The sequence below is a fragment of the Cynocephalus volans genome, chromosome 3 (genome assembly GCF_027409185.1).
Source record: "Cynocephalus volans isolate mCynVol1 chromosome 3, mCynVol1.pri, whole genome shotgun sequence".
Classification (NCBI taxonomy): Eukaryota; Metazoa; Chordata; class Mammalia; order Dermoptera; family Cynocephalidae; genus Cynocephalus; species Cynocephalus volans.
The window spans coordinates 43,955,700-43,977,978 of record NC_084462.1 but is presented as its reverse complement, the minus strand read 5'-3'; the positions used below and the strand labels follow the sequence as shown (position 1 = coordinate 43,977,978).

Here is a 22,279-nt window from a genome sequence, read left to right as displayed (position 1 = left end):
TGAATAAAGCTGCTATAAACATCCATGTGCAGGTTTTGAGGGTGTAAGCTTTCAACTCCTTTGGGTAAATATCAAGGAGTGCATTTGATGGATCATATGTTAAGAGAAGGTTTAGTTTTATCAAAAAGTGTTAAACTATCTTCTGAAGTGGTTGTACTGCTTTGCATTCCCACCAGCAGTGAATGAGAGTTCCTGTTGTCCTATATCTTCCTCAGCATTTGATGTTGTCAATGTTTTGGATTTTTACCATTCTAATAGGTGTGTAGTGCTCTCATTTTAATTTATAGTTCCTTGATTACATATGATGTGAAAAATCTTTTCATATGCTTATTTGTCATCCATATATTTTCTTTGGTAAGGTGTCTATTCACATCTCTTTTTAATTGGATTGTTCGTTTTCTTATTGTTGAGTTTTAACAGTTCTTTGTATATTTTGGATAACAGTCCTTTATCAGATACCTTTGCAAATATTATCCCCCACTTTGTGGTTTGTCTTCTCTTCTTGACAGTGTCTTTTGCAGAGCAGCATATAAGTTTTTAATTTCTATGAAGTCCTGTTTATCAGTTCTTTTTTCATGGATGGTACTTTGGTGTTGTATCTAAAAAGTCATTGCCAAAACCAAGGTCGTCTTGGTTTTCTCCTATGTTAACTTCTAGTTTTATAGTCTGCATTTTACACCTAGGTCTGTGATCCATTTTGAGTTAATTTTTGTGAAAGGTAAAAGGTCTGTGTCTAAATTCATTTTTTTTTTGCATGTGGATATCCAGTTGTTTCAGCACCATTTGTTGAAAAGACTACCTTTTCTCATTGTATTGCTTTTACTCCTTAACCAAAGATCAGTTGACCATATTTGTGTGGGTCTATTTCTGGGTTTTTTTTGTGTTCCTGGTCTGTGTATTCTTTCACCAGTACTACGCTGTCTTGATTACTGTAGTTATATAGTCACTCTTGAAGTCTTCCAGTTTTGTTCCTGTTTTTCAATATTCTTTTAGTTATTCTGGGTCTTTTGCCTCTTCATTTAAACTTTAGAATCAGTTTGTCAATATCCACAGAATAGTTGCCTGGTATTTTGATTTGGATTGCTTCGAGTCTAAACATCAAGTTGGGAAGAACTGACATCTTAATGGTATTGAATCTTCCTATTCATGAACATAGAATTTCTCTCCATTCATTTAGTTCTTAGATTTCCTTTTCCTTTGTAGTTTTCCTCATATAGACCTTGTACATGTTTTGTTAGATTTATTCCTGAGTATTTCATTATTGGGGTGCTAATGTAAATAGTATTTTGTTTTTAATTTCAAATCCACCGGTTCTTTTTTGCTGGTATTTGGGAAAGCTGTTGACTTTTGTATATTAAGGTTGTATCCTACAACCTTACTATAATTGCTTATTAATTAGTTCCAGGAGTTTTTTTGGTCAATTCTCTGGAATTTTCTACATAATTTTTTTCTTCCTGATCTTTTATAGCCTTCTCTTGTCTTATTGCCTTATGACTTCCAGGACAATGTTGCAAAGGAGCAGTGAGAAAGGGTTGTCCTTGCCTTATTCATGATCTTAGCAGGAAAGCCCTTAGTTTCTCCCCATTAAATATATTATTAGCTGTAGTGTTTTTTTGTAGATATTCTTTAGCAAGTTGAGGAAGTTCTTTTCTATTCTAGGTTTGCTGGGTTTTTATCATGAATGAGTGGTGGTTTTGTCAAATGCTTTTTCCGTAGTTGTTGATATGACCACCTGATATATCTTCTTTAGCCTGTTGCTGTGGGGTATTATATTAATTGCTTTTCAAATACTGAACCAGCCTTGCATACTTGGAATAAATCCCACTTGGTAATGGTGTATAATTTTTTTGATACATTCTTGGACTCAGTATATTAACATTTGTTAAGGATTTTTGCATCTATGTTCTTGAGAGATACTGATCTGTAGTTTTCTTTTCTTCTCATGTTTTTGTCTTGTTTAGGTATTAGAGTGATCCTGGCCTCACAGAATGAGGTAGAAAGTATTCCCTCTGCTTCTGTCTTCTGAAGGAGATTGTAGAGTATTGGTGTAATTTCTTTCTTTAATGTTTGGTAGAATTCACCATCGAACCCATCTGGATCTGGTGCTTTCTGTTTTGGAAGATTACTAGTTATTGATGCAATTTCTATAATAAACATAGGCCTATTCAAATTGTCTATTTCTTTCAGTGAAAATTTTGGCAGATTGTATCTTTCAAGGAATTGGTCCATTTCATCTAGGTTATCAAATTTGCAGAGTTTATAGTATTCCTTTATTATCCTTTTAATATCCATAGACCTGTAGTGATAGCCCTTCTTTCATTTTTGACATTAGTAATTTGTGTCTTCTTTCTTTTTTTCCTAGTTAGCCTGGCTAGAGGTTTATCAATTTTATTGATCATATCAAAAAGCCAGCTTTTAGGTTTTGTTGATTTTTTTTTTTTCTATTGTTTTGCTATTTTCAGTTTCATAGATTTCTGGTCTAATTTTTATTTTCTCTTCTGCTTTCCTTTGATTTAATTTGCTCTTCTTTTTCAGGTTTCCTAAGGTAGTAGCTTAGATTATTGATTTTTTGGTCTTCTTTTCCAATAAATGCATTCAGTGCTATAAATTTTTCTCTAAGCACTGCTTCTGCTGCATTTTTAAAATTTGGGGAAATTCTCAGTCATTATTGCTTCAAGTATTTCTCCTCTTCCTTTCTCTCTCTTTTTTATCCTTCTGGTATTCCCATTACTCATGTTTTATGCCTTTTTAGTTGTCCCATGGTTCTTGGATATTCTGTTCCATTTTAATTAGTCTTTTTTTCTCTGACTTTCAGTTTTGGAGGTTTTTATTGACATATTCTCAAACTCAGAGATTCTTTTCTTAACAGCTTCTAGCCTCCTTATAAGCCCATCAATGGCATTATTCATTTCTGTTACAGTGTTTGACTCTCTGGCATGTTTTTCTTAGAATTTTTATCTCTGATTACATTTACTCATCTGTTCTTATATGTTTTCTACTTTTTCCCATTAGAGCCCTTAGCATATTTATCATAGTTATTTTGAGTTTCTGATCTAATAATTCCAATATTTCTTCCATATCTGACTCTGGTTCTGATACTTGATCTGTTTGTTCAAACTTTTTTCTTACCTTTTAGTATGCCTTGTAATTTTTTGTTGAAAGGCAGACATGATGTACAGGTAAAAGGAACTGTAGTAAATAGGCCTTTAGTTATGTGGTGGTTAGATTGGGGAGGGGGGTGTTTGTAGTTCTATGATTAGGTCTTAGTCTTTTGGTGACCCTGGACTGTGAACTCGATAAGTGCTTCTCAGTCATCCCCACCACCCTTTTAGGTGGGACAGGGTGGCTGGAGGAATTTAGAGTTGGGTATTTCTCTTTCCCTATGTAAAGGGCTAGAGGGAGCTGGAGTTGGGTATTTTCTTTCACCCAGGTCAGATAAGCTCTGGTAAATCTCCCTGACAAGTTAGGCTCTGTTAAAATATTTTGTGTTGAGGGCAGCCCTTGTTAAGAACAGAATGTTCTGGCACATTTCAAAATGGCTACTTGCCCTCTCCCCCTGCCAAAGCACTAGAGGATTTTTCTCTGTCCTCACCATGAGAACCTTTTAGAGGTCCTAGAGGTATAATTTACAAAATAACTGTGTCCTCCTAAGAACAAAAGAATAAGTGTGTCCCCCTGAGACTGCTCTCCCGCACCCCGACACTTGTGGAGTTTTTAACTTTCATACTTGTCCACATTGAGCCTCCATCAATTCAGCAGTTATTGTTCAGGTTTTTGGCCCTTTATTAAAAAACTAAACATACTCTTAACATACAATCCAGCAAATCCAAAAGAAGTTGAAGACTTAGGTCCACTCAAAACCTCCACGTAGATGTATATGGCAGCTTTATTTGTAATTGCCAAAACTTGAAAGCAACCAAGATTTTCTCCAGTAGGTCAGTGGATAAATAAAATGTGAAACAAGCAGACAATGGAATGTTACTCAGTGCTAAAAAGAAAAGCTTTCAAGCCATGAAAAGGCCTGGAGGAGCCTTAAATATATTGAAAGAAGCCAGTCTGAAAAGGCTACATAGTATATGATCCCAACTATATGACATTCTGGGAAAGGCAAAGCTCTGGAGACAGTAAAAAGATAAGTGGTTGCCAGAGTTTTGGGGATAAGAAGAGGGAGAGATGAATAGGCAAAGAAGAGAGGAGTTTTAGGACAGTGAAAATACTTTATGATACTATAATAGTGGACACATATCACTGTACATTTGTCTTAAACCTGCAGAATGTACAACACCAAGTGAGCCCTAATGTAAACCATAGACTTTGGATGATAATGATCTGTCAGTGTAGGTTCATCAGTTGTAACAAATGTACCACTCTGCTGAGGGATGTTGGTCGGGGGGTGCTATGCATGTGTGGGGACAGAGGGTTTATGGGAAATTTGTAGCTTCCTGTTAATTTTGCTGTCAACTTAAAACTGCTCTAAAAAAAAGTCTTTAATTTAAAAATAGACTAAGCTCTAAAGGTGAAATCAGGAAGTTTTAATTTAGAAAGCTTGAACATGCCATGTTAAGTTTATAACTTTCAGTTTACAAATTTTAGTGCCATCATTGAAGCATAAATGTGTTTTTGTACAAATGGTTTGGTTGTTGAAAAAGCTCTTCTGGTCTTACTCTCATTGGATTGAGTTAGAGTAATGGAGAGGAGATTGTTATAAGCTAAGTCTTTTCATCCACTAACCGCTTCTTTCATCTTCAGCTCCTTCTGATTGATAACTTTGAAGAAATATTTTTGAATAAGTGTTTTTGGAAAGGACCACAGGACTGTACTCTTTTTACTGATAGTGAGCTATTGTTTTAAAGAATTTTCTTCATTCATGCTTAGTTGATATTCTGAAGAGAAATTACCTGCCTGAATTTTAATACTGTCTTGTTAATATCTCACTCATTTTGGAAGTCACTGTCTAGAGTAAGAATTATTCCTTTAATACATGCTTTATTTTGTTGATGTCATTTTCTTCCTTCAGTACTAGAAAAATGAATAAGTATTTTCTAAATGACTGTACCTTTGCTAAATCCAGAATTCTAATGCAGCAAGTACATCTAGGTGCATCTCAAGACATCACCTATTCCAATTTCAGTGTTTAAAGATAGTATATATTAATAATAGTATATTCTTATAATGGTATAATACATTGCCAGGATTCTGAAAACCAGTATTTAATCAGTAATAAAAATTGAAAGCTTTTTGATGAGAAGTGATACATAAACGAAGTTAATATATAAGGGGAAGTCTTGAAAACTGTTTATAAAACATGATTAATATATCTCTATAAGGATCTCTTATTCAGACAAATAAAAGACCAATTACATAATAGGAAGTGATCAAAAGATATGCAGTTTAGAGAAGGCAAATCCCAAGTGACAATAAATATAAGAAAAAGATTGTTTAATCACCACTAATTAGGAAAATGCATATTAAAGAAATAAGATTTTTATTTTACACCTATCATACAAAGATTAAAAAGAGTAATAACACATATGAAAATATTATGAAACTATGTAAGAGTACTTTATAACTATAGTATTTGACTTGGAGACATATCCATGAGATGTGGTTGAAGGAGTAAAATAAGATGAGTATTGTTAGAGTCCAGTTTTTATAAAACTGACAACATTTCTAATATGTGTATATACACATATGAACATGTTATGTGTGTGTGTATGATCTTGTACAAAAATATAGAGTGAAAAATACTATGTTGAAAACATGGGTTAAAGGGTTTACGTAGGTGCAAGGGAAAGTAAGCAGACAAGCAAAAAATGTTATGTTTCATATATGCATTTATATAAGATTGTGTATTTTTATTTTTATATCATAAGGGCTTTTTAAATAATGATAAGAGATTTATTTTTAAAATGTGATAGAAGGGATCCTTAGGAGATGTGGTATGATGAGCATTCCACCAAGAGAACATAGTTGGAAAGTAGCTGGTGTGTAAAGAACACACACATACACACAGGCCCTCACGCCATTTTTGCTTAATGGGTATAAGGGAGAATGATGAGAAATAAGGTTAGATAGAGAGATTGTGCCAGATCATTTATTTCATGTGCTCAGAGAGTTTGGATATTACTTTTAGTGTAATGAAAAACCCTAAGCTCCCACTTACACAGTTTGGTCTGTATTTCAAAACATAACACTCTGGCAGTTATTTGGCAAATATACTGCAGAGCTTTATAGATGAAGCAGGAAACCCAGGACGGTCATTCTGTTAACTGTGTGGATGAGAGATGATGTAAATTAGCTTTGGGTGGTAGAGGTATAGATAGAAGTAGACAGATTTGAAATACGTTTTAAAGTTGACACAGTTTGTTGATGCATTGGATACAGTAAATTATTAGGATAAGAGGGATCAAGGTTAACTCTTAAGTTTTGTTTTTGTTGTTTGAATGAATGTTGGTGCCATTTGCTAAAATGGAGAAGACTGTAGAAGGAGCATATTTGTTACATTTAAAACCATGAAACTGTATACAATCATCTAGTAAGGGCTGTGAGGATAAAAAGGAAAAGGGAGCCCAAATCTGAAGACTGTAGGCGCTTAAGTATGTAGAGGTTGAGCAGAGAAAGAAGGGGTAGCAATAAAGGCTGAGAGGAAGTAGCTACTGAAGCAGAAGAAACAGAAGGAGGTTGTGTCATGAACATCTGGAGAAGAGAGCATTCGAAGAGTGAGAATCTGGCCAACTTTGTCAAATGCTGCTGAAGTATAAAGTAAGATAAGAGCCAAAAAGTGATGTTGATTTCGATCACACAAATTGAAGGTCAGTGATGATGGTGTTGACAAGTGCAGTCTTGGTGGAGTATGGGTAATCGAAGTTCAATTGTAGTAGGTTAAGGAGAGAATAAGTGGTGAGAAATTGGAAACAGCTGTAGCCGTTTATTTCAAACATTTTTAGTCTGAAGCAGAGCACAAGGAATGGTAACTGGAGGGTCCGTGTGGAGTCAAAGGAGCTGCTAGGGCATGTGTATATGCTTATGGTATTTGATGTAGTAAAGCAGGAGGAAACCATGATGGGAAAGAGAGTGAAGCATATGGGAAAGAGGAGGAACAAAAATGTCAATAACAGCAGAGAAGAGAGAGTGGGGAGAGGCATAGATGGAGCAGTTAAACTGATAGATTTGGTGATGGAAAGATGAGGTAGTTCCTTTCTGTTTCTATTTTCTCAGTGATTTGAGGCAAGGTTATCAGAGGAGCATGAAGTTGTGGGACAGAAGGTGAGAAACAGTTGACTTGGAGAGTGAGTGACCTTGAGTGTTAACTGAGATTTATGTTCATCCATTTAGAGGGTGTGTGTGTGTGTGTGTGTGTGTGTGTGTGTGTGTGTGTGTGTGTGTGTGTGTGTGTGTGTGTGTGTGTGTGTGTGTGTGTGTGTGTGTGTGTGTGTGTGTGTGTGTGTGTGTGTGTGTGTGTGTGTGTGTGTGTGTGTGTGTGTGTGTGTGTGTGTGTGTGTGTGTGTGTGTGTGTGTGTGTTAGAGATACAGTTGACTTGGAGAGTGAGTGACCTTGAGTGTTAACTGAGATTTATGTTCATCCATTTAGAGGGTGTGTGTGTGTGTGTGTGTGTGTGTGTGTGTGTGTGTGTGTGTGTGTGTGTGTGTGTGTGTGTGTGTGTGTGTGTGTGTTAGAGATACTGGGTATATGTTTAGGGAGTCAGTCCCTGGTTGGAGCTGTGTCAGGCAGGTATGTTAATGTTATGCATATGTTTGCAGGGGAGTGAAAATAATAATGGACCATCGAATCTAGAGGGAAGAAAGGACATGAGAACAGATAGTAACAAAGTGGTGAGGTAAATGGATTGGAGGATTTGATAAGGTAAAAACAATTTCTGGAGAAATAATACCATGTGGGAGAGCTGGAGAAGAGGCAAAATAGATTGCATGAGATTGGGATTTTGGAGGGGATGTGATTGTTGGTTATGGCAGAGTTGGAGGTATGCCAATGAAAGTGTGTGATTGATGTGTTTTGGAGGTAAAAATTATTGGAGGTTGGGAGATAATGGAACTGAGAGGCCAGGGTATTTGCATAGATTTTTTGCACAGGTGCTGAAGCCACCAGGGATAGGAGCAGGGCTGGAAAGAAAAGTAGTCAGATGATACTGGTGCATGAAGAAGAGTGACTAGGGGGGTCACTTTGTACTTGCCACAAAGAGGATCATGAGCTTCAAAATATCTGAGGCTTTTGAAGGGAAAGGAAGGAAAAATAGTTTGGAAGAGAGAAAAGGAAATAAAAAAGACATACCTTGTAGGATCTTGATTATAAAGGATCTAATATTTAGAAACAAACAAATTTTTTTGGTCTCTTTGTGAGAGGACTTCAAGTAACAGGTTCAGTTAGAGAAAGAAATAGTCAGTGAATTTGAGGACATTGATGAATTTGCTGATCCTAGGCTGTGAATTTCATGGGTGCAACAGGTGCAATAGAAGGGACTGGGATGGAAGAGAAGTATGAGTTAGATTAGTGGATATACTTGGTTGTTTAGGGTTTAAAGTCTGGGTAATACTGGATTACCTGGGGTGGAAGTTGGGGTTTCTGATGGTAATAATTTTAAGTTGAATGATAAGGGACCACTGATCAGCTGTTTCCTTGTCTGATTCTTTGCCTTCTGTAGGGGAGTGGCAGTCAAGGATAGGGAGATACCTCCTCAGAAGATGGCTCTGTCAGAGCCTTTGTATATACAAGATAAATGTAGGACCGTAGTTCTATGGCAAAATGGGGGAGGGGGAGCTCATGTGGAGCTTGAGGCTAGGAACCTTTTCCGTCTTTCAAATTTGTCTTAGCATTAAAAGAAAACTCATCTTCAGGTAGCCTAAATTCAAATGCTAATAATGCTTTTAATAAAAATACACTTTTTTTTCTTTGATTGTCTAGGTCACTTTTACAAAAAGAAAGTTTGGATTAATGAAGAAAGCCTATGAACTTAGTGTGCTCTGTGACTGTGAAATAGCGCTCATCATTTTCAACAGTTCTAACAAACTATTTCAGTATGCCAGCACTGATATGGACAAAGTTCTTCTCAAGTATACAGAATATAATGAACCTCATGAAAGCAGAACTAACTCGGATATTGTTGAGGTAACACATATATCTAATAATGCGTGAATTACAAATAATAATTAAATCTTTAAATGTTTAAAAATAATAATTGTCAGATTGCTTTTTACCTTTAAAACATAAATCAGGTATAAATGTATCTTTTCTCTGAATCATTTCTTAGAAGAGTCTAATATTGCTATATGATCACCTGCTTGTGTTATAAACATATCCTAATCTTCAAACAAAATAAATTAGGGTGTTTTACCATATGCACCAGTATAACCTAACATTTCATATATGACTACTTACTTTGTATAAGTTTTTAAATTAATATAAGAAACTATACTTTGAACAGTATGGGGTTACAGTTGTACTATGTCTTAATCATTTCATTATGTCAGTGACAACTCACAACTTTAAACACTAATGAAAGGGAAGAAATAAGATTTCTGTTTTGTTAACAATGCTTTAGTTGAGGATGAGGGGGAAGTCCTCTTTTCTTTTATCCTCTGCCCATTTGGTATCTCTCATAGTTCTACCAATCTAGTTAAATGAAAAAGAAAAGCAATTTTTATAGTATGATTTTCATCTACTCAAATAGTTTTAAAATAAAACCTTCAAAAAGGCGAACCAATGTACTTTCTCTTTTAATTCTTTTTTGCTTCAAAATCTTTTAAAATATTTTTTCTAGTATATTTCTGATAGCATTTTAAATTAGCTTCATAGTTACTTTTGGTGGTTTTTTGTTTATATTTAGAGATTTTGTTTCATTTTTATTCAAAAAAAGAATTTTTTATTACTTGAAAGATACATATGTTGCCTTAACTTTGTAATATTAGAAAAGTATCTCATTAAATTAGGCATTTCCTTGGTGAAAGTATTAAAACCATGTGAAAATGATGCAGAACTAACCATAAAAAAGTCTCAATCTAGATTTTATTTCGAATAATTGAAATTAAGATGGAAAAAGATACTTAATTTTATCGTATAAGAATCTAATTTATTTGACCCCACAGATTGTTATAGTTCTGAAGATGCGTTTTAAGTTTTCCTTATGTTTCTCTGCCTTAGCTGTTCCTTTTTGGACAGTGATTGGTTTAGTTCATTATTTCCTAAAAACCCCACTACTTATATTAAATAAAATTTTCTGTTACTTTTTAGCCATTAATCAACTGTTTCAAATGAGGAGTAAAAGTATAGCATAATTACAGCTAAAACTTTTCTCTGTTGCTTGACTTACACACAGTTTTATTTAAGGGGTCACTGCTGTGAACCTCCCCTGAAATGTGTATGAAGCTTTTGGTTTTGCTTTTGTTGATCACCATAATTAAACTACATGGCTGTATCTTTAGCCAAACCCCTTAATGCAGTTATGTTTCTGTCATTTGTAAGTTATTTTATCATATTATTTAGTACTTGTAGTATATCTTATTACTTATTTGCAACACAAATTGTGAGGGTTCTTCAAAAAGTTTATGAAAAGATTTGTGTTATCTTTTAATTATATTTTTCCATAAACTTTTTGAAGTACCCTCGTATAGTAGACTCTTTTCCTGTTGTATATCATGAGTGCATTTTGTATTGTAATTTTGTAAATTAGGGGGCATTCAGGTAAGCTTTGTGTAAGAGACTTCATAACTGGACTTCCTTGAAACGGAAAGTAGTATCTCTCTGCTGTGTTTAAAATGGCTTTTTATTTTAAAAATCTATATGTCTTATCAAAAGCTCAACTGCCTTAAGTCAAAGAAAGAAATAGAGTTGACTTTGATAATGTCAACAAATAATCTAGCTAGTTTTATTATAAAAGGCAACCAGCTCCCTAACCCTAATTACTCTGCTCTTTCATTGCAGCAGTTGTTGTTCTTGGCCCCTGGAAGTTGAGGGTACTTCGCACAGCCTAAAGCTTACTTCCTTAGAGAATATGAAGAATATAGTCTGATTTAATCCTCACAGAATTTTCAAACTACCTCAGTCTTCATCTCTGTTGTGGTCAGCAGTCAAAGTGTAAGAGAGTAAATCCCAAACATTTTTTAGCAGTCTTCTATTTTACGATCTGCTTCAATATGAAGGAAAAGATTTGCAGCTCAATTATTAATTGGATTTTGATGTTTTCTTTTTAATCATATTTCTTAGATATACGCTAACATGAATCTTACCAATAATTCTTTATGAAGTTCCGATTAAATACAGCAAATAGAAGACACATTGGATTATAAGTGATTAGTTTGTTGTGGTAGGATAAATTATAAGGCTTTATTCATGTTACTTGTATGTTAAAGTCTTACTGAGTTAACCTTTCTTGTAGGACAGTGGTTGTTAAACTTAAGATAGGCTTCCTTTTTCATATGAAGATGATGCAACTACATCCTCACTAGTAGCGTATACACATATCTGAGTTCTTTTCACCAGTGGAGGCTTATACTGATGCATCTACAGGATTGTTGTGGGCCAAACTTAAGTTTACAGGATAACAATAATGACAAATACTTATATAGAGCTTTCTATGGGCCAGACACTTTCGAAGTGCTTTACAAGTATCCCATTTAAGGATTTTTTAAAGAATACCATTACAGAAGTTTTTTTCCTTTTTCATAAAATTTCCTTTCAAGTAGTTGTAGAAATTGGAATCAAACTTTTTGGTGTTTGTTTACTCATTTGACAAAAATAATTGAGAGGCTTTTGTGTGTTGTGGGCTCTGCAAGATGTTATATAGAGATTTCAAATTCAAGCCACAAGAATATGTTTCCTACCCATAGTTTTATAAACCATTGAGATACTCTTTAACCAACTGAAGATTTTATATATATAAACTTCTAACGAGTTGGTGATGAGGTTCTAGCCTCGTGTGGTTGAGTACCTCAGGAGTAAATGGAGACATAAATAGCTATAAGTGATCTACTTTAGAGTGTTTCTTATGTAATAATATGACCAATAGTGACACTAGCTCAAACTTTGTGACTGACTTTTATAAGGCCTCTAACCTTACTTCATCTATTTCCTGTTGCAAACATATGTTAGTCTTTAAAATCAGCAGGATTTTACCTTCCCCATATTGCTAAAATATCCTTTCATGAAGTAATGAGATATTAAAATGGCGTGTTCCGTATATGTATTTCTGTTCTATTGTATCCTACATACAGGCCCTTTTGGGATGTATGTGTAGAGAAAGGTGAGTGCACTATGCTGTTAACCTCATCTGCATAGTCTGCTGCACAAGGATACACATGTATTATGTCTGTAGCATTAGATCTAGTATGTTTTCTGGGAGCACTATGAAATTAGTATATATTAAAAGTAGTTGGTATTTGAATACTGTGATTATAAGCAGAGGTAGACATGGTGCTCGTATTTATCTGTATTTAAATTTTATTTAATGCCATATATTAGAAACCCATCTACAGAATATTGTTCTATCTTTGCTTTTCCTTATTTTATATTACCTGTATTTTAATACTAGTTTCTTAAAATTTTAACCTACACTCTTAATCAATTTTAAAATTTTTTACTAGAGCTGATAAAATTTTAAAGATTACTTATACATAGCTCTTTAAAATTAACAGCATTTGCATATTTTAAATTGTATTAGATATTTTAAATTAGCAATAATCGCGCCTCGGATAAACCTCATTGGCTACGATACTGCCACTGCGCAAAGCTTGCATTAGGTATTTTAAATTAAGGTCTTCAATGTCTTGGGGATGTATATACCTCCTGTGTTCAGAAAGCTGAATATATGAAAATGGAAACTTAAGTAAATTAGTAAATTAGGGGATTACCAGTAGAGTAAGCTTTGTAAGACACATTATAGCTCACTTTCTTTGAAATGAAGCTTATCACTGCTGTATTTAAAATGGCATCTTATTTGAAAATGTTCACACTGCTTTTCAGGAATATATTTCCTACAAAAAATGAGTTTTACTACTTTATTTCCCTGCATTTCATTTGGTGACATTCCACAAAGAATGTCATCAAAGATGTATATTGTATCTTTTCACGTTATAAATATTGACACAAAAATAGGTGACAGACTTGTGTTTGGTCCTACAAAAAGAGTAATTTAATTTAAACATACAAAGAAAATGTTACAACTCCTGAATTTTCTTTTCAGTAAATTAAGATTTAAAAATCACGAACTGTATTATGTGATTTTATAAGAATTTAGATATGTCCTAGAGTGTAGGAAACTAAAGATGAAAATCACCAATACAGGCAGTCACTATTATTCATACACATGCATGTGTGTATAAATTGAGTTTATACTAAATAAAAGCCTAGAGCAAATAGAGACTTTGGGGTTCTGCATCAAAGTAAAATTATGCCAGAAGGCATCAAGTGAGGATTTTAGATGCTGCTACATAGGAAACACCTGAGATTATTTTTGTATCCATTTTTTTCCTCTCATTTTGCAGGAATATTTGAAATATTAAGTATTCCTGCTTATAATATTTTTAAAGTAGCTGTGACTTGGTGGCATTGGAGAACATTCAGTAAATAAGCTTATGTGGTGACTCAGATCATTGTGCTGTTATTTAAAGATGTAAATACAGGGGCCATGCCCCCTTTCCTCTCTTGTTAATGTCTGGTGAACGTATTCTCAAATATAGAAGTATTTTTTCACCACTGGAATACCACAGTACTTTTTAAAAATTTCCACTTGCATTATCTCATTTGATCTTCTCATCCACAGTAAGCTTTTTAAGAAGCAGAAGTTCGGACTAATGTTAAGTGACTTGCCCACAGACATATAGCAATTTAGTGGCAGAATTGGGATTAGAACCCAGGTCTCTAACATTATCCTCTTCCTTTGCTTCCCAGTTTGCTGAATCTAGTGGAGCTCTGGAACATATCACCATAAATACATAGATTTATATATATACCAATAATGTATAGCATGTATCAAGCATGAATAAGTGTTCCTTAGTAAGGAACAGAAAAATAGGGTAATTGCAAAAAGAATAATATATAACGTTTATTAAGCACTTAATATGGCCTGGTAATCTTCTAATGACTTTATTTGTATTATCTTATTGAATCCCTATTATTGTCCCCATTTCACAGCTGAGGAAATTGAGGCACAGGGATAAATGAAGTAAGATAATGATAATTTGGATTCTGAAGGAAGAGAAAATCAGCTTTTTTGAGTCAATAATCTGTGACTATGTTAAGATTACAAAGGAATTTGAAAATAATCAATATCTTAAAGAAGAAAAGATAGAAAATCAATATAAGATGCATCTATCAATTAGAAAATTAAAACAAATAACGTTATTTAACATCTTTGGCTCTCAAAATGTGATACCCTGACCAACAGCATCACCATCACCAGATAACTTTTTAGAAATACAAGTTCTTGGGCCCTACCTCAGACCTACAGATCGGAAACTTTTGAGATGAGGCCTAAGCAGTCTTGTAACAACTTGTCTGTAGACTAACAGCTTCAAGTTAACACACAATCTCTTGATGATGGTTATCCAGCTTTTTAAGTACAGTTGTACATCACTTAACATTGGGGATATGTTCTGAGAAACGCACCATTAGGCGATTTTATTGTTGGGCAAACATCATAGAGTGTACTTAGACAAACCTAGATGTATAATACACTTAGGCTATGTAGTATATAGCCTGTGGCTCCTTCACTGCAAACCTGTGCAGCATGTTACAGTACTGAATACTGTAGGTATTGTAACACAGCGGTAAGTATGTGTATCTGAAGATATCTAAACTTAGGAAAGGTATAGTAAAAATACAGGGTTAAAATCTCATGGGACCATTTGTTGTATGTATGGTTTATTGTTGACCATCATTATGTAGTGCGTGACTGTATTTTTATTTCAGAGAATATCCCCTGAAACAATTTCAAGAGTGAGTAAGCAGAAATTGTAATTTTTTTAACTTTCTGAAAAGCAATTCAAAATAGTATGCCAGTATTGGTGTGAATTACAACTAGGGAACACATTTCTAATGGGTTATATCTCATTTCGATTCTGTCTGATTATAAGAGCTTCTTTGAGGGGTGCTTCTTTGAGAGGTGTGGTGGGGATGGGTGACAGATGGAATCTGGTTCCTCAGGTGAGCAAGAAAGAAAGCTAAATGACTTTTGTCTCCTGAGATCATCTAGTGCTGAACGTATAGAACTGGAGGCATGATTATGCTTAGGTTTTCTGACGGTGTTATAATATCCTCAATGAGGCTTTTGGAGCAAATCACTTTTTTCTCCTCATGTTACACATGAGGAATGGAATAGACAGGGAGTGTTTAAGAGGCTTGCCTAATGTTTTACAGGGCTGCAGTGGAGCGGCAGGGAAAGGGAAAAAATAATGAGCCATCTGAAGACAAGACAAAGCTTTCCTCCACCTCCAGCCCCCTGCCCTGCTCTTTTATTCCTAACAGAGCCTGAAGCAGCAGGATGATGATTCACAGGGTGAGGCACACAATCCTCATGGCCCTCCTCCTCTTCCCCACGTGTCGCTGCACCATCACCTCACACAGCAATCACCGTAGCTCTTGCAATTTCAGTTTTACTATTTTTATTTTGCTTTGTATTTGAATATTATTATTTATCATACAATAATTGGTTTTCATTTATGTGCTTCTTATAAGGAACTATGCATCTCTAAGTGTCATTTTTCTTGTCTTGAGAGGTCATATTTTTCTCCATCAGAGATTGATGTCGTTGATATGTAAATGAGAGTTCATGGGGAAAGGGATGATATATATATCACTTTGTAATATAACTCACATCTCTGTAATACATTTCTTGTGATTATTGATGAATACCTATTTGTCCTTTTTATGTCCATATGTGTCAGGAATTGAGTATTTTAGTATTTCCCATCAGATAAAGGGTTTTTTCTCTGGATGATCTTTGATGCATTGGTCACATTTTTGACCAATGAGAAAAGAGGAGATAAAGAGGATGGGAGAGTGTCTGAGAAAATTTTCTCTAAAGGTGGCACTATCACCAGAGTCCTTTAAAGGATATGGTTGGAGAGGGAAAAGAGGGAGAAGAAAGGTGTTCTAGGTCAAAGAGGCAACTTATGTGGAAATTAGGACGATGAGACCCCACACAATTCATTTATGAAGTTGAAATCAGCTAAGTATAGCTGTAGTATAGTGTGATGGGTGGAAATAGCTAAGATCTGAGAAATAAATCAGATCTACATGAGCTGTGTAAGGCTCTTGAGTTTATCTTGAAGGTTTGGGTAGCCACTGAAAGAGCTTAATAGAATAGCTGCCTAGATTTCACTATCTTGCATTTCCCAAGCAATAAAGTATGTTAAAACTGGAAAGAAAGAGAAAAGTGGTAAAATATTGAATGCAATGTGTTATTTCTACATTTTCTGTTTGTTGCACTGATATTTATCATACTACCTATCAGGCATTATGCTAGACACTGGGAATATAATGGTAATTAGCCACATTGCTGCCTTTTTCCTAACAGAATGATGTGTTGGCTATTTATTATCTTAGTGCAGAAGTCCTTTTGTTTGATATACTTCAATATGGACTCAAAATTCTAAGAATTCCAAGATTTTGATGTTTCCCACCAAGTATTAATCATTCAGCATATAAATACTATACTGCTATTAGAGCATTAGAGCTAGAAGATCATTTAGAGCAAAATTTGCTGGTACTTACCATGTTTATTAATGTTCTCTGTATGCCCGTGAAGTGTGATATATATATACACACACACATAGTATAAATGATATTTCAGTTCTCTTATATAAAGGCAGCTAATGCAGACATGCAGTTTTTTGAAACCTGGCGCTTCAAACACATAATTTAAAATTGAGACAGCTATATAATTTTCATATTTATTTTGAAGTTATTTTTGTGGCTCAGTTCTAAGAGAGACTCTATTTAAGGACCTGGATTCCACAAAAAGAAAGGTATATTCTTTGCATAGATTAGTCATAACTCTACTTTTTAATTTACAATTATGCAATCAGTGCCGTACCTATAAAAAATTCCAAATGGTAGTATGAATTTCTTATATTTTAGAAAAATAAACATACTTATAATTTTCCAGGTTTTTGTTTGGTTGATTCACAATTTCTAACATATGTTCTGATAATTGTGTATATTAAGGGTCTTCTATGAAGAATATTTTTATATGTTTAGGTGATTGATACGTGATTGTGTTTTTTCACACAAAAACAATGTTTCTTTTAGATCTTATTTTAATTCATTAACAATAAAACATCAGAAGATAAACCTTTCATATTGTTTTTAAAATGTTAGTGATTTTTAAAACTTGGGAAATAGGCTACATACTCAAGCCTTCTAGAATAAATCAAAGTTCAGTTATGAATGTTGGAATTTACCTCTTATAATTCAGTGAAGAATATTTTTCTGTCATGCTTTGTTCTTATAGAAATTTTCTTTTTAAATAACTGTTTTGTTGGTTGGCCAGTGAGCTCAGTTGTTTAGAGCACCACCTCCTAACACCAAGGTCAAGGGTTCAGATCCCTGTGCCAGTCAGCTGCCAAAAGAAAAAAAATTATTGAAAATAACTGGTTTGTTATTTTGTGGTAATTTCTGAACTTGAGTTCTTATTTCCAGACTTTATTTTGAAAACCTTAAATATGTTTATGTTAAGAAAAAAGCACTTAGAAATAGCAACTAGTATTTTAGAGGAATTTTTTAAAAATTGGTTTTCTTTTTTTATGCCATCAGTGTTCATATAGGATTATCCCATAATATTTTGTAATTAAAGTATTTTATTGATATTTTCCACATTTGAATAGTTGAATTAGGTTTTTAAAAATTGTTCTGTTACTTTGGGGTATAAAAAACCTGCTAGCTATGTTCTGTAATACAGAAAATAATGTTTTAGGTGGACATTTAGGTATTTTGTGGAAGGTGTTTGACATTAGACTCTCAAATTCTATTTGATATTTCACTTATTAGTAATTCAAAGTAAATCAATCTATTTAGAATTCTAACTAGCATATCTTGGCAGTATCAATCATTTATCTATCAAATGCTTACTGTTCCAGATTAGTAAGCCCAATATATAATAGCACAGAGAGAGCAGAATTAAAATTCTAAATCTTGTGCGTTTTGACTGTCATTTAAAATAATGTACGTGAAAACATTTTGAAAAATATACCATATTAGTTAAGTTGCTTCTGGTTGCAAGCAACAGAAGACCCAACTGAAACTGGTCTAAAAAATTAGGGGTATTTGTTATGTCACATAAAGTTTCCAGCAGTGTGGTAGAGATTAGGCTCTGTTAAAGTGGATTCCAGGTCTCTGCCATCCCCCATGAGCTTTATCCTCATGCTGACTTTTTCGTGTTGATAAAATGTCAGTGGCAGTTCCAGGCCTTCCATCTGCACACATCATCTAAAGGAACACTGTCTAAAAGAATGTTTGGTGATGATGGAAATGTTCTGTATCTGTGTTGCCCAATATGGTAGCCATTAGCAATGTGTAGCTGTTGAGCATTTGAAATGTGGCTTGTACAACTGAGAAAACTTGTTTTTAATCTTATTTAATTTTAACTTAAGTAACCACATTTGGCTAGTGGCTACCCTATGTAAAGTATTACAGGTCAGTTGTGTTCCAGAATTTCCAGCTAATGTTCTAAAAGTAATTCTGATTGTACAGGTTTAGATCACATGCCTACTCGCCTCCCACCCCCAGAACACTAATCACGGTGGTGGAGAGAGGATGGAATCTGGCTTATTCTAGCCAGATGTTCCACATCTGGGACTTAATATAAAGCTACAATAATCCAGACAGTGTGGTATTTGTACAGAAATCAACATGTGGTTCAGTAGAACAGAATAGGGAGGTCAGAAATGGACCCACAGATATATGGTTAATTGATTTTTGACGGAAGTACCAAGATAAATCAATGAGGAAAGGAAAGTCTTTTCAATAAATTGTGCTAGAAAAACTGGATATTCATGTAGGAAAAAAATAATCCTCAGTATTTACTTCATATCATACACAAAATTTTTGTGGAATAGAGTGTTTGTGTAGGGGAGTAATATAAGGTAAGGTCAGAGATAAATTGGGTATAGTTTATAGAGTGCCTTGAATATCAGGCTGTGGCATTTGATATTTGTTCTATAGGAATTGGGCAGGTTTTGGAGGTGTTAAAAAGTTTACGAAGTCAAATCATTATTATACAAATATTAATCTGGTAGCAGATAATCGTCATTTTAAAGGAAGTTGATGGCTTTTAAAAATAAAAATAAACTAAATTATCTCGTCTCTTAATTATGATAGGTTTTTAGTAATGTTAAGATTTGTATGAAGAGGAATGCTATTCCGTTTGGTTTGAATTGGGGAGGGGATATTAAACTGGGGGTTTAGGTTGTGTTCTAAAGAATATAATATGTTGACACCATGTTTTTTTTTAATTGAGCTATAGAAAATTTAGGAGTGTATCATTTATAAAAAGGGCAGTATTAGAATTGATCATAATGTTAACATTATCAAATATTATTTTATAAGTAATCTTTATAATATGACTGTAAACAAGCAATTTAAATTAAAACATTTATATTTAAAATCTCTTCATTTTTATTCACTATGAAAAAATGGCTAAATGAGCAAAACTATTGTGAAAAGAGGTTTGTATGTTATAAAAAGGTTAGGAAACTGATCTACTTCTCTGTGTCATTTAATTAATAAGGAAGCTGAGTCCAAAGAAAGTAAAGTACTTGCAGGGTCATATCAGTACATAATGACAATATGAAGATTTACATAATGTTCTCTTGAAGATCTTGGGTTTTCTCAGAAAGACTGTAGATCCTTTGAGGCAAAGACTTTGCCGAAGAACATTAGTATTTTTCACAGTGCTCAGTACAAATGCAGAACACAGCTTCATGATGACCTATAAAATTAAAGGCGGTGTTGTTCACTTCAGTGTTAATTCATTTATAATACTCTTAATTAAAACTTCATCAAATGTTACAAGAGCTAATAGGGATAAAAATATAAAGTATGTTTGAGTGGAACGAAAGCTCAAGAATGGAGGAAATGTGATTCTCTTTACTCTGTAACACTGGAATTTATTTATTTATTTAATTGTCTATCCTTCACATCTACTCCCAATATACTTCTAACCTTTAGAGAAGTAAACATAATTAAAAAGAAAAGAGTACAGAGGCTCCTGCTGACTACAGTTTATGCATTCCTGAAAAATCTCAGAAACTGTAAAACCTGTGCAGCTTTGTGTCCTGAGCACTAACATAAACAGTTGGGGAGATAGCTTGAACAGCTCAGTGAGGCAACTTAGTGTAGCTAGTGACTACCACAGTGGGTATATAAATGCACAAAATTACTTGAATAGAAATGCAGGCAACACTTTAATAAGGATGGGGCTAGTGGGTCTTAGGGCAGTACAGATGGCAGCATGGCAATGAGCAGTGGGGGTTGCCATTAAAATGGGCATGGGAAATAGTACAACCTGCAGTAAGACTAGGAGTACCCTCTGAAGCCCTCCTCTTAATTTTCTTATATACAGATAAATTCTGCTTGTCAGTACAGCAGTCAAGCTGAGGGCTTTTTCTTTTCCTCCTAGAGAGTATAATGCTATTCTCACTTTTCTGGCTCCTCTTGCCTAGGAAAAAATCACCAACGAACTGAAGTGACTTCATTATACCGACATCATTCCCTATTACTAGTTGCATATAAATTAATTTGCATTCCAAAATACATTTTGTTGTTTAATTATGCAAGGTTTTTTTCCTCTTTTAAAAAGATTGCATTCATCAGTTTATGCTCATGTGAATAAATGGCCACTATATGAAAGGAAATTATACAAAGAGGGGAAGTTATATTATTTTTCTGAGTTTCTTTTAGATATATAGAAAGTTTTCTATTGGGTTTTGTTTTACATGGTTCTGTTCACTGGCAGTCTTAACATACCTGGATACAGTATTCAGTAGGTATTAATTCCAATGTGATAATTATTCATGATCATAGTAAACATTCCCATAGCTTTTGGTAACCTACTTGAAGTACTCTCACAGTACCTGTTATCTTTAAATCATTGCTCCAGATATCCTTCACATTCATGTGAAACTGAATGCATACTTTATTTATTGAAATATGCTAAACATACCTGAGATTAACTTTTTTTTTCTTTTTATTGAGATATAATTTACGTAATATAAAATTGACCACTGTAAATTATGCAGTTTAGGTGTTTTTAGTATATTCACAAGTTTGTGCAACCTCAAACACTATCTAATTCCAGAACATTTTCATCAACCCAAAAAGAAACCCAGTACCCATTAGCCAAGGTCCCCTCCCACTATGTCCTGGCAACTCCTAATTGACTTTCTGTGTCTATGGATTTGCCTGTTCTAGACATTTCATATAAATGGAGTCATACAATATGTAGTCTTTTGTGTCTGGTTTTAACTTGGCATGACATTTTCAAGTTTTGTTCATATTGTGGCATGTGTCAGTGTTTCATTCTATAGCTGAATAATATTCTATTTGCTACTAGGAAGTTTGTACACAAGTTTTTGTATGGATATGTGTTTTCATTTCTTTTGGGTATCTAGGAGTAGAATTTTCTGGGTTGTATGGTAAGCTCTGTGTTTAACTTTTGAAGAATTGCCAATCTCTTTTGCACGTCTAACTTTAAAAAAAAAAAAAAAAAAAAAAAAAAAACCTTAACAAGAAAACAACTTTGTGGATATCATTAGAAAATGCTTTGATTATTTTCTCCTAAAAATACTGATCTTTTAAAAATTGCAGTATTGTTGAGCCAGGTTATCTGGACCAACTCTCCTGCTGGGGACAACAAAAAATGTTAGATAAACTATAAAACACTTCTTTACAGCATCAAAGAGCTCTCAAGGAATATACCAGGTCAAAATTTAAGAGGTGAGAACATGAAGGTAAAGAAATATTTAAAGCTCTGGCTACCCTGAGTCATTTGCCCATCTGGATAAAACAATTGAAAAACTGAGCTCTAAGTTCTGATAGATTCAGAAGCAAGGGGAATGTTGTCACTCTTAGGTTTATGAGTTTAGTAGATTGCTGGGACCTTAGGAGAAGAGGAAAATCCACTGCTTTCCTCTACCCTCAAAGGATTCCAAGGAGAGTTTTTCAGTGCTGAGCAGATGGGGTAAAGGGGAAAAACAAGAAAAGAAAGAAACTGTCTCTGAGAGGTTGTATACCAAGTTCTAGCATTGAGTGGAATCACAGGCCAAAGTCATA

At 34.1% G+C, this 22,279-nt stretch overlaps 1 protein-coding gene and 1 pseudogene across 4 annotated transcripts in view; one reads left to right on the top strand and one right to left on the bottom strand.

Annotated features, from left to right (window-relative positions):
* The window catches only part of MEF2A (myocyte enhancer factor 2A), a 167,652-nt gene that overhangs the window by 96,771 nt on the left and 48,602 nt on the right, over positions 1–22,279 (top strand). For all 4 annotated transcript variants that reach the window (XM_063091920.1, XM_063091923.1, XM_063091924.1 and 1 more), the window contains one exon: positions 8,921–9,124. In XM_063091920.1, coding sequence (XP_062947990.1) covers positions 8,921–9,124 — 204 coding nt within the window. The remainder of the gene's footprint in view (positions 1–8,920; positions 9,125–22,279) is intronic.
* Positions 12,587–12,742, bottom strand: LOC134374139 (U4 spliceosomal RNA; annotated as a pseudogene).